Source organism: Tiliqua scincoides, chromosome 3, assembly GCF_035046505.1.
Source record: "Tiliqua scincoides isolate rTilSci1 chromosome 3, rTilSci1.hap2, whole genome shotgun sequence".
Lineage (NCBI taxonomy): Eukaryota > Metazoa > Chordata > Lepidosauria > Squamata > Scincidae > Tiliqua > Tiliqua scincoides.
In genome coordinates this window covers 23,747,360-23,760,749 of record NC_089823.1, presented here as the reverse complement: position 1 = coordinate 23,760,749, position 13,390 = coordinate 23,747,360, and the positions used below count along the sequence as shown (strand labels likewise).

At 42.1% G+C, this 13,390-nt stretch overlaps 1 protein-coding gene across 2 annotated transcripts in view; it reads left to right on the top strand.

Moving 5' to 3' along the window:
* The first annotated feature begins 2,543 nt into the window (after window positions 1-2,543).
* Window positions 2,544-13,390, top strand: part of SACS (sacsin molecular chaperone) — a 69,044-nt gene continuing 58,197 nt past the window's right edge. For both annotated transcript variants that reach the window (XM_066620800.1, XM_066620798.1), the window contains exon 1: window positions 2,544-2,677. In XM_066620800.1, the coding sequence (XP_066476897.1) occupies window positions 2,676-2,677 (2 nt within the window). In that variant the 5' untranslated portion in view covers window positions 2,544-2,675. The remainder of the gene's footprint in view (window positions 2,678-13,390) is intronic.

Genomic DNA, 13,390 nt, shown 5'->3' with positions numbered 1-13,390 from the left:
TATGAAAGTATCTGACAACTAAAATAGGACTCAAACCGATCAAAGCCAGAAGAAAAATGGAGTTATTAATGTGATTGACAAGCTATGGATTATGTTTCCCTAAAGAGATAGACGAAGGGCAGAGAGAGCAAACTGATAATCTGACAACAGGCTTGCAGCCCAATCCTATGTGGGCCTTATACTGCCAGAACTAGTCTTCTGGCAGGGTAAAGTCCTTTATGGCTGTTGCAAAAATGGCACATCATTTAGAGCAGCTGGGTTGCTGCTTCATTCCTGATGGAAGAGTGTCTATTTTCAGAATATCAGATATGAAATAAAAATTTCCACTGTGTGCTGCTTTTTTGCTGTTTCATCTCCAGAACTGCCTACACCAGTCTAAAACAAAATAAGCCACAAAAATCCAATAAAACCTAAAAACTTGATACAGTATAAAAACCAGAGACTAAGGGCCCAATCCTAACCCCTTATGTCAGTGCTCCGTGAGTGACACCCAATTGCAAGATGCAGCGCACGTCCCATTGGCACTGCTATGTCAGTGCTGGAAAGCACTGGTATAAGTGGCTAGGATTGCACCCTAAGGGTCCAATCCTATCCAATTTTCCAGTGCCAGTGCAGCTGCAATGCTGCCCCAAGGAAAGAGAACAAACCTTCCCTCTTGAGGAGGTTTCTGTGATTGCCCATCTATTGCAGGATGCAGCGCGCGTCCTGTTGGCACGACTGCACCAGCGCTGGAAAATTGGATAGGTTTGGGCCCTAAGGGCCCGATCCTATACAATTTTAGGTGCAGCCACGCCAGTGGGGTGTGTGCTGCATCCTGTAGCGGTGAGGTAGTCACAGAGGCCTCCACAAGGTATGGAAACATTTGTTTCCTTATCTCAAGGCTACATTGTGGCTGCACTGATGCAACTTTCCAGCACTGATGCAGCCATGCCAATGGGTGTACACTGCATCCTGCAATGGGAGAGCAATCTTGGAGGCTACCTCAAGGTAAGGGAATGTTTGTTCCTTTATCTCGGGGGTGTATTGTGCCTGCATCAGCGCTGGAAATTTGGATAAGATTGGGCCCTAAAACAGTTCTAAAAAGCCTGGTAAAATAAAAGGATTTAACCAATTACTGAAAAGGGTAAAGGGTGTGCATCACTCTCGTTTACAAGCAATGTAGGACTATTGGCTCATGACAAATGGGAACATACTTGCAGCTCAATCCTATGCATGTCTATTCAGAAGTAAGCCCCACTGAGTTCAGTAGGAGTCACTCCCAGGTCAGTTTGGATAGGGTTGCAGCCTGAAGTTTGTACCTCTTATTGATATCAATTAGCAAAGATGGAAGCATTGAAAAGCATTCAGGTTTCTGACTTGCATGAGGAAGAAATATGTCTTGATATTCTCTATAACGCAGAAACAGTAATGAATGGTGCTAAGAGGAAATAATGGTACAATCAGAGGAGTAACAATCTTATGTGCTTCTCCTTGGGTTATTTTTAAGCCAATAAGAATCAAAGTTCGTCATATTCATAAACAGAGCTAGAGGGGGGTGGCGTGGTAAGAACAGCATGCTACGCAATGTACTGTATAAGCTACCCTTCCTCCTTGGCGTTGGAGTCATTTGGGGCAGCGATGGCAAAGCACCATTGTTGCCCTGATTGGCTCCAACACCAAGGGGGAGGGGCAGCTTACACGGTACATTGCGGAGTGTGCCATACTTACTGTGCCACCCCCTCTAACTCTGCTTCCGGTCATATTGCTAAAAACTCATGCTTTTGTTTGGGACTTAATTTTTGGATACTTTTTATTTTCTTGTTATCATTTGTGTAAAACAGATCAAGGGCAACTGTGATTCTTTTCAGATTTGTTCCTCACAAAATATTGTTCTGAGCTACATCTTCTGGTGCATTTTGAAATCCCCCAAAACTGTACTGAACCGTAAGTTTCGAACATACTTACTGGTTCTGTTCAGGAGGCCTATCTGGAAGTTGTAATGTATGTGTCTTGAAAAAGCTGGCCCAGCACTACAACTGTGCCTGTGTGAAAGTTCCAACACCAGTTGTCCGTGGGACACCAGTAATTCAGGCACCAGTGTATTGTATAATTATAGAAGAGCTACACTGTTCATTATTCGCTTTGGAAAAGATTACTCTTAAAAAGGAAAGCAGGATTGATACAAAATAATATTTGCCACTTTGGAAAAAAAAAAGGTTTTCAGTTATAATAATCTGAATGGTTAATTAATAGAGATTAAAAAATAATTCTAAATATTCATTATTAACACTGTAGTGGTATCTTGCCCTTGCTCCATGACAGTATCAATTGATGCAATTGATTTTTGACAGCTGCAATTGATTTTTGGGTGTACAGATGCCTAAGCTTTGTGAGATCCTATCACTTTAAGAAAAACAAAGGAGAGAGAGAGGGAAAGGCAGGAAGGGGGAGCTAGAGCCTTTCCTGCATTGATCTAGCTTGAATAGGCAAAGACTGCAGCAGTGTTCATGCATGGCTCTGTAGAAACAGCTGATTTAAGACAAGGCATGCAGTCCTCTCAAGTTGCAGATGCAGTCAAGCAGAAACCACCAATGGAAGAAATGGCATAACAATCTGGCCAGTGTGTGGACGTGGCTTGTAGAGAAACAGGCAAATACAGTGGCTGGCCAGTGGTCCTGCTGGCAATTCATCTGCTGATGTAAGTAGGGGCTTGGTTGAAAATTGCTCAGTCACTGCAGTTTCTTGGGTGAGATTTGATAGGATGCACCATGCTATTTGCCTGCAATGTCCTTAACACAATAGCAATTGCTTTTTAGTTCCGACTATTAATCCACTGTTTTGCCTGTAAATTTAGGGGGATTTCTTGAAATGTGCCTTGCAAGTTGCGATGTTATTTGGAGGGTGAATGAAACTTGCTTCTGTCTTGATTGCATGGGAAAACCTGAGCTTTACTGCAGATGTGGTAATGGGCTTACTGAAGATGTGGTAATTGGCTTCTGTATGGATTTGGGACACAACCAACCAGGCACAGCTGCTGCACAACTTCTGTTCATTTCAATAGGGCTTATTTGGGAATACAGCAGGAGTGGACACTGAGGTTCATGATGCAGTCTTTGTTTGGAATGACAATGGATGATCTCATCAATGCCTATACATAGCCTTCACACAACTAGATAAAACAATGGACATCCCCCTCACCGTATGCCTTGAACAATTGGACGTTTTCATAGGCAGATAGTCACATTGTGAATGCTTGCTTTCACCTTGCCCGATTTTCACTGTAATGCTTTGCAAAGCAGAAGTCAAGTATGATTGATATGATAAGAAACCTTGAGATTTTAAATTTTTATTTAATGTTTTGTGTTTTAGTCAGTAACCCTTCCCCTTAAGGAAACTCCATACCATGTATTTTGACAGCTGCTTTTCAGTTAATGCTTTCCCTCTATCTGTCTGTAGGCATGAAATTGTGTACTCTTTGTAGACAGATGAAAGAAGGACTGACTTTCCAGTGCAAATGGAAGAGATTACTCAGTTACAAATATTTTAATTGCAACTGACCTGTTCATTTCTGTATTGTGTCTAATTGATTGTTCTTGGTCCACATGCATTCCCTAACAAAATCATCTTAATTGGAAATGAAAGAGCAGCCTCTTTCTGACTTCACATTTTCTTATCTTACAGTATTAAGTAGTACTATAGTACCATAAGCCCAACCAAGGCCTTGCTGACATCTGTGATGGAAAATTACCAGTAATTCAAGAGAGAGCAAAAATAAGTTGCTCCGGCATGGCATTCTTTGTCTGAGTGTACATAGTAGGTCTTCATGAGGACTTTCGGGAGGTCCAGCTATTCCTCAGGGGGCAGGGAGAGGGTATTCCCCTTGCCAGATCATGCTCCTTATTGCAGAACAGCACAACCCCATAGAAAAATCATTTTTAAATGCTTCATTTCCTTAGAATTCTGTTGAATGTCAGAACAATGCAGTACATACTTGAATTATGGGGGGAGTTAAAGGTCGTGAATGAAATCCACAGGCTCCAACCCCTGATTTGCCCCAGTTTTAGCAGTCTTGCCCCCCACAAGCTCTATATTAGAGCTCAAAACAGATATTTCAGCATTGATATTTGTCAATTTTATGATGTATAATTTCTCAAAGACAGCAGGTATGCCAAAATCAGATCTTTGGCTGCAACTTGTTTTCAACCAACACCTTTGGCTATAGCACTAGTCTTCCACTGTTGGTCAGGAAGACCCAATTAAGGGTGACTGGTGCACCAGTACGATTTTGGTGTTCTTTAGGATTTGGTGGTTAAAAAGAAAAAAAGGAAAAAGGAAAAATAGAGAGACAGAGAAGGGGGCGAAAAGAAAAGGAAAGAGTGCAAGCCAAAAAAAACAATTTGGTGTAAGATTAAAAGTAGATCCTACATCACAGATTGGGGCTGAGAACAGATCAAGGATTTAAACAGCTGAGGACTACTGGCTACACATTGTGTAAGTAAGTAAGTAAAAAGAGTCTTTGCTTTTTAGATGTGTGCAAAGTATATTATCAACCACTGCCTTGCTCTAGCCTTGTAGTTGGTGGTTCTTTGCGGAAGATGGTAGCCCTAATTCTTGCCCTGTGAATCAGTTCCTAATACCCCGTTTCTGTAATTGCATCTTATGGCTTTCTTTAGAAGCACTGCAGTTCTAGAGCTACTGCAGACCCAGTGTACATTGTGAAGGTTTCCTGTAGAAGGCTATAGGTAGAAGACACACTGATAAATAATATAATAAAAGCTCATACACTGGAGAAGACAGTAAATTATCTGTACAATCATGGTAGTGAAGCACAGTCTGTACATAAACCCCCCTTACTAGCAAGGACACAGGGGAACACTGCTTTTGCAGTACTGCCAAGTATGTTTAACTGCCTCTGCTGCAGAAATATGCTCCAGGTCACCTCTTCCATTTTCTAACCTTGATGCTTAATGGTGATATTTGTGCGCATGTGCTCTGTCTTTCACACACACTATTCACTATTCACACACACACACCATTATGCAGGGGATGGACAGAGTGGATAGGGAGATGCTCTTTACACTCTCACATAACACCAGAACCAGGGGATTCTAAACCACCAGAACCACTAAAATTGAGTGTTGGAAGAGTTAGAACAGACAAGAGAAAATATTTCTTTACTCAGCATGTGGTCAGTCTGTGGAACTCCTTGTCACAGGATGTGGTGACGGCATCTGGCCTGGACGCCTTTAAAAAGGGATTGGACAAGTTTCTGGAGGAAAAATCCATTATGGGGTACAAGCCATGATGTGTATGTGCAACCTCCTGATTTTAGAAATTATGTCAGAATGCCAGATGCAAGGGAGGGCACCAGGATGAGGTCTCTTGTTATCTGGTGTGCTCCCTGGGGCATTTGGTGGGCCGCTGTGAGATACAGGAAGCTGGACTAGATGGGCCTATGGCCTGATCCAGTGGGGCTGTTCTTATGTTCTTATTCAGGGCACATACAGTTGTTCCCACTGTCATTCCTACTGCTCTCTTCTTCTCTTTATTCCCTCCCCTCCTAAAGTGCTGATGTCCTGGCCTTGGGCGGCCTATTTCTAATTCTTTCCTTCACACTGCTCAGATTATACAAAAAGAGTCCTGTGACACCTTAAAGCCTAACAGATTTATTGGGGCATAAGCCACAATAAGCTTCTTTGTCTTTAAGGTGCCACAGGACTCCTTTGTGTTTGCTGTGACAAACTAATACAGCTTACCTCCTGGAATTGTTCAGATTGTCGTAGAAAGTCAGAACAAATGAAGTGTGCTGTGCCAGATGGATGTGCAAGGTAAGGAATGAATTTAGACTTTAACAAGAAAAACCTGTGAAAAATATTCCCTGCCTCGGTATGCCTCATTTTCCCTGTTGGGCAGAGTCCTAGAAGTACCATGGGGAGAGCTTCTCTGGAGCCGTCCAGCAAGGGCAGTAGCAGCACCCCTTTCTTCCTTAGAGTCATAAAGTTGGAAGAGGCCTAATAGGTCATCTAGACCAGGGGTGTCCAAAGTTTTTGGCAGGAAGACCACATCATCTTTCTGCCACTGTGTCGGGGGCCGAGGAAAAAAGTAATTAATTTGCATTTAAAATTTGAATAAGTTTACATAAATGAATATATTAAAGATGAACTTATATGAATGAATGAAGGTCTTGCAATAGCTCAAGGCCTATAAAAGGCCTTGCACAAAGCAAGACCAGCCTTTCCTTTGCTGCTGCTACTGCATCACAGACGTGAAACAGCAAGCAGTGGAAGGAGACCTCATCCCACAGCTCATGTGAGAGGCCAAACAGTTGCCCTCATGCTGAGAGCAGTTGCGTCAGGCCAGTGCGGGCTCCAACAAATCTCCGTAGGGCCAGAGGCTCATTGGAGACTGGGGGCTCCCTGAGGGCTGCATTGAGAGGCCTCGAGGGCCGCAAGTGGCCCCAGGGCCGGGGTTTGGGCACCCCTGATCTAGACCAACCCCCTGCCTGTAGCAGGAAATCCTCCTAGAGCATCTACAACAGGTGCTTGTCGATCCTCTGCTTGAAGATCTCCAGTGAGGAGAGTCCACCACCTCCCTTGGTGATCTGTTCTGCTGCTGAACCACACTTACTGTCAGGAATTTTTTCCTGATCTCCTTGACTAATATAGCAGTTTCATGACCATGCTGTAAACAGTTTGATGTGCTTGAAAGTGTTTTTCCATATTTCAGTCCCAAAATTCTTGGGAGAAGAACAGTCACCTTATGGTCAGCTGCCCGCTTAGCATCATTTTTGAACCTTGGAGGAATCTAAGATAGCTGCATAGCCTTCTGGATCTCAGGTACTCTGATTTTGTGCATGCCATAAGTTACAAAAGCACTATAGTTGCTTATGGATAGAGGTGTTTGAACACGGTTTTATTTTTTCATAGATTTTGTGACTTGAAAAAAAGGCAGAAAGTGGTGTTATATGATTTTATTCTGAGTTCTCATTCCAAGTTCTCATTTTATTAATTTTAAATGCTTTAAAAGTGTACGAGGCAGGTGATATAGTGCTAGCAGATACAGCTGCAGTATTATCTCAAAGTTTTCCAGTTAATTTCTGGAAAAAAAAAAACATCAAAATGCGGTGTTTTGTGTTTTTATGTCATTATTAACAAAAACAAACACCTCTGCCAATGGACAAATGATAGTATATAGTCCTAGTAAGAAACTGGGAGTGCCTATATTGCCATTGCTAGGGGTGTTTTTTGTTGTTATAATTCATAAAAGCACAAAACACCACCTTTTTGGTGTTAAAATATCTGAATAAGAACACAAAACACCACATTTTGATGCTTAAAATATTTTACAGAAATTAAAATAGATTACTTTTCCAGTTATCATACTGTGGCTGCATCTGCTGACCTGATACCACCTACCTAGTACATTTTTAAAGCGATTATAATTTATAATTATAATTTATTAAAATATGCTCTTGGAATAAAAACACATAAAACCACAATTTGCTATTTTAATCAAGAAATTGTGGAAAAAATATTACCAAAAAAACACACCCCTAGTCATAGCATCACATTGCTGAAAGTAATGAGATTGATTAATTGAGAGGGTGTTGGCCTATACCAGCGGTGGGCAAACATTTTGGCAGGTGGGCCACATTATCTCTCTGACACTGTGTCAAGGGCCAGAGGAAAAAAACTTAATTTACAATTCAGATTTGAATAAATTTACATAAATGAATACATTAGAGACGGGGCATATATGAATGAATGGATTTTACTGAACATTAATACACATGAGATCCAGAAAAGGGGGAGGGGTTTAAAATAACTCCTGACCACACTCCTCAATACAAACATACACCAGCATGGACTCTCTTCCCCTCCTTGGAGGAGCATGATTTTATTCTCTCTCTCTCTCCCCTCCAGTGCAAAAGCAGCATGTTTCTTCCCATTAAAACACAGCAGTAATCATCCCCCCTCTGTCAGGCTCCCCATTAAAAGTGAAAGCAACCCACCCCAGTGATCTTCCCCCCTCTGTCAGGCTCCCACATCTCAAAGTGAAAGCAACCCACCCCAATGATCTTCCTCCCTCTGCCAGGCTCCCCACACCTCAGTGAAAGCAATCCACCCACCCCCATTCAAACCGACCTGCAAGGAGGCTGGAGAGGCAAGATGTGGAGGCGAGGAGGCTTGAGGAGGAGGTGGCAACGCTGGAGAGCTTGTCCCGGCTGCCTGTGATCCTGCTTGCCCCATCTCCAAGGCTTTCCCCAGCTGCTGTGAGCTTCAAGCTCCACATGCAGGCAGCAAGGAAAAGCCACTCTTGCACTTGTGCAAGACCTTTCAGAAACCTGAACACGACATTTGCAAGTATCGCATTAGTTCAAGGCTATAAAAGGGCTTGTACAGGGGCAAGGCTGGTCTTTTCTCTGTTGCCTGTGGAGCTTTGCAGACGTGAAGCTCACGGCAGTCTAGAGACAGCCTTGCCGGAGCTTGTGCGTCGGGCCAGCGCGGGCACCGGTGAGTCTCCAGCAGGCCGAGTGCCCATTGGAGAGGATGGTGCTCTCTGGGGGCCAGATTGGGGGTCCCAGTGGGCCACAAATGGCCCGTGTGCCGGGGTTTGGGCAATCCTGGCCTAAGGTTCCCAAACCTTTTTGACTGGCAGCTCCTTTGACCTACAGGGCCATTTGCCATGGCTCCCCATCAGGGTTACAATCATATACATTGTACCCGGTGGCAGGTTTTTCGCTAGGATTCTGCAGCTCCTCACAAACCGATCGCAAAGCAGAAATGGGATTTCATTGGAGATACGAACTATTTGGGGCAGTGGGGAGGTTTGCAGGGGGAGGTTTGTGAGCTCCTTGCACCTTCTGGATGACCAGTACTACCCCCAGGTATGTTACAAAGCCCCTTGGTTCTGGCGGTGGTGCATCACTGTGGTGCCACTGCTGGAATATTTGCTGGGCCACTCCCCTTAAGGGGGAATGACCTGCTTCCAGTTCCCTGATGGGTCCACTGGGAAACACTGGCCTATACCATTGTTTCACACCAATTTATGTCTCATTTGTTAACAGGCAGTCAGGATTTCTGGCTGTCAATGGGATAGTGGCATGAATCGAAAGTATGAGAATGACTTCCTAAATGATTAGTTTTGATCCTATTTGGGGGTGTGCTTGTGTGTAAGTGTTAAATTTTACACCTATTGCCACACTACTGTTATCAGTTGAATAATATACATAGTATATTAATATACATATACAATATAAAATGATATACATAGTATAGTATCTAACAAGATACTTAATCAGATATTGATCTATAGATACAAGATACTGGGCAGGAGGTCTGGCTCAGTTGGTAGAGCTGCCGCCTTGTATGCCTGAAGATCTGAGGTTGCCAGTTGGAAACAACTGGAAGTACCCGAGAACTGACGACACGCTGATATACTGATGGGCTGACCCTAGGTGGCAGAGAGGAGTTGCTGTCAAGTGGAGCGTGGGAGGCGAAGGGCCAGAGAGGCCAGACCAAACCGGGAAGGAATCCAGCTGGAATGAGGAGTTCTATGAAAGACTAGAACCATTCAATTGTAAAAATCCCTAAGGGGGTTTAGAACAGCCTGCCTATGTAAACAGCCTTGGATTAAAGTCTGAGAAGAAATCTGATGACCAAAGAAAGGCAGTATATAAATACCTAAATAAATAAATACCTAAATAAATAACAAGTAGCTTGTTAGATATAGTATTGGTCTGTAACATTTGCCCAGATGCAGTCACAGGCCATGGTATCATCAAGTCTAATATATTAAAAATAAAATATTGAAATGAATGGGGACCCACCTGAAATTGGCTTGTGACCCATCCAGTGGGTTCCTACTCACATTCTGAGTCTAACGCTGAGTTAGACATTATGGGCTAATTTTATTTAAAAGTTACAGACTGATCCATGCATGAAAATTTTCAATTCTTCAAAATGTCATAAAGGTTTATAGAACATCAGTCAACTTTACTTATTATGGTATGGTTCTTACAAATGTTCCCTTATCTTGTGGAGAACTCCGTGACTGCCCCCCCCCCCGAATACTGCATGCATTTTGGCATGGCACAGAATGGTCACATTGGCATTGGAAAATTAGTTAGAATTGGGTGGTGAACCTGTAATTCCATAGGATTAAAATCCCACCAAAGTCAAGCATTGTGCTCCAGGGATGCTGAATCTATATGCAAGGTAATGCATGTTTAGGGGCTTTCTGATCATTTTCTATGTCTTCTCTTGGGATGCCCACATACACTCAGAGCATTTTGCATCTCAAGAGCATGTGAAATGCTTGTAGGCAAATGGCTCTGGATTGCCATTGGCATGTTTAAGCATGGACTCAAAGTTAGTTTTTGTGATTAGATATGCAGATTTCTGGCTCATGTGCACTGATGGCATTTCTGTGTTCTTACATGACAGAAGATGTTGAAAAGGAGGTCAAATTCTGAACATATTTTAAAAGCTCTTTTTAGAACTTGGAGGTCATGTGTTTTCAGAACTTGATTGTACACACAAATGATTCTCTATCAATTATTTATGCCTTTGCTGAGGAACAAAAGGAGATAGACTAATTTGCTGCTCTGTCCTTTCTCTGAGGGAAATTTGTCTTTGGATTCTTCCCACCAGCTTATTTTTAGCGCTTTCATAATGCCAGTGTCCAATTTCAAATGGTATTTTGCCTTAACACACCTAAGCAATGTTATAGTTGCCTTAATAATAAAAGTTGTTCATCACTTTGAACTGTATTTTTCCCATATGTTTTTATATATGCTTTTTATAATATGTTTGATCTGTTCGTAGATCAAAATATACTGAAAGAGATACAACGAAGCAAAGGCACTCCTTTTATTCAGGTAGCTACTTAGTGATCTTCTGCGAACTAACCTGAAATTATGAACCATCTTGTAATTATTTTGCCTGATGAAGCTTGCATCTTCCAAAACAACTAGTTTGTCCAATAAAAAAAATGCAATATGCCTCCTTCACCAATTCTCTCCCTTTTAACTGTTTGGGAATTTTTTTTTTTTAATCACAAACTTGCATGTGGATGAATAGGAAAACCTCACTGGGAGCGATAATGCAGAGGTCACAGAAAGGTGAGAAAGCAGGCACTGAACTGGTAATCCTAGTAGGAACAGCTGGCTGAAGCATCTGTGAGACCCCATCAGGGAGACTCATCAGGGAGGCCCCAACAGAACACAAGACACAACAGGCTCAGATGCTTTTGCTCCGATGACTTGCAATTCTATGACCTGGAGCTGGATGGAGAGTAGGGCCAGATTCCATCTAAGTTATCTAAATGTGCAAAGAGGGTTATTGACTCATTGCTTGAGGGTGTTCAGGGTGAAAGGTGGAAATTCCAGAGTGGTGGACATCTTTGTCTGGGATTTAGTTGTCCATGTTTGTTAACTTAAGGGCGCAATCCTAACCCCTTATGTCAGTGCCTTCCAGCACTGGCATAGCGGTGCCAGTGGGACATGTGCTCCATCCTGCAGTTGGGTGGCACTCATAGAGGCCTCCTCAAAGTAAGGGAATGTTTGTTCCCTTACCTCAGAGCTGCACTGCCCTTATGTCAGTGCTTTCTAGCTCCCTTAGTGTGTTAACACAATACTTTTAATCACCCTCTGAGAGTGGTTCAAAATGGTGAAGTCCTTTTGTGGGTATGATGCACAGTCTCAAACTGATTTGGTTTTGGATACTGTCTGTAACTGATTTTGTAGGCTACCTGAAAGCTATGCACATGCATAAATCCTGAATGGCATCACAACAGTGAACCACATCACATTAGTGAACGCGTTGCATTTTTCCTTTTGATATGAGCAAAGGTAGCTTGGTTATACTAAGCATTGAGTAAATTGCCCTTTCAAATGCCAAAAGTAAATACACTGAAGAAATTTAGATGGTGAAATAATTACAAGCTGTCCTTAACCCATTTCTGCCCAGCCCACAGGTGTACACATCTGGTCCCTGACGTGTATATGCAACGTTGGGCAGAAATGGCTTAACTAATGCTAGAACGTAGCTCATTGAATCATGCCTTTCTGCCTAGTTTATGTTTTTGAGGAAAAAAAATCAAAATGTTACTTTTAGCCAAAATTGTTCCTTCGAATGAAAACATTACCTAGATTTCCACCTAAAGCTACATGTTTGCTTACCACATGAGAATTTGTTAATAAACCCAGTGTAGTTTCTTTCTCACGCACACACCCATGGGCCTGTGAGAACACTGTGTACTATTATTTTTATACCACCAATAGAGGGCCTAATAAAAAGGTTTCTAAGAGCTGTCTCAGCAGTTACCCCTCTAATTTGTCCATTAAAAGCTTGGACAAGGCCACAGAATGTTTTATTTGAAGATGGCCTATTTGAAGATAGCAAATGGATTTGCTTTCCTGGATTTGCTAGGTAGCAATGGTAAAAATTAGTCTGGCTGAAAATTATATTTATGTTTTTAGCTTTGCTAATTTTTATCCCCTCCCAAGTGGAACTAGATTCAGTCCAATATAAACTACTCTGTTTGAAGTGATGACATTCCCAAGTTATAAAAGATTCCTTGCCACATGAGATTTGATGAGCTTCCACCCTGCAAAAGGATAAGATTGTTTCTGTTCTGGCAAGCTTTTGATTTCATTCATTTCATTGTGCTCTCTCTTGACTCTGGTTATTTTCTTCTGTGTTTTGGCCTGCTGTTTGTACCTGTTTTTGTGAGTTTATGAATGTTTTTAAATTGATTATAAGCCACCTTGTGTACCTCACTAAGGAGAGAAAAGGCAGGACACAAGTTTTTATATTAATAAAATAATAAAACAAGGGGAAGTTTGGTCCCACATGATCAAAGATTTTAATGCAGTTGTTTTAACATTAATGCTGGTAGAACCTGGCAAGAATAGTTTATGTTGAGAATTAGAACTCATTTTTATGGTTTATCAGTGGATGACATTTATGACAATCCTTTGAGAGAGACCCCACTATTCTAGATGGTTGTGTCTTCCAAGTGTCAGGGAGATTTCACATGTGGGTTTCATCAAGGATCAGGGAGATATCACATGTGGGTTTCACCTGCTCTTAACAGAGAGGGACCCTCAGAGCTTAGGGCTTGTTTCTCACTCAGCAGAATCCAAGAAGCCAAGAAACAATTGAATAGGTTTTAGAGAATTGTACTTCTAAGGCAGGGGTGTCCAAACTTTTGGGCCGGAGGGCCACATCATCTCTCTGACATTGTGTCGGGGGCCGGGGAAAAAAAAAGAGTTAATTTGCATTAAAATTTGAATAAATTTACATAAATGAATATTAGAGATGGAACTTATATGAACGAATGAAGGTCTTGCAGTAGCTCAAGGCCTATAAAAGGCCTTGCACTAAGCAAGGCGAACCTTTCCTTTGCT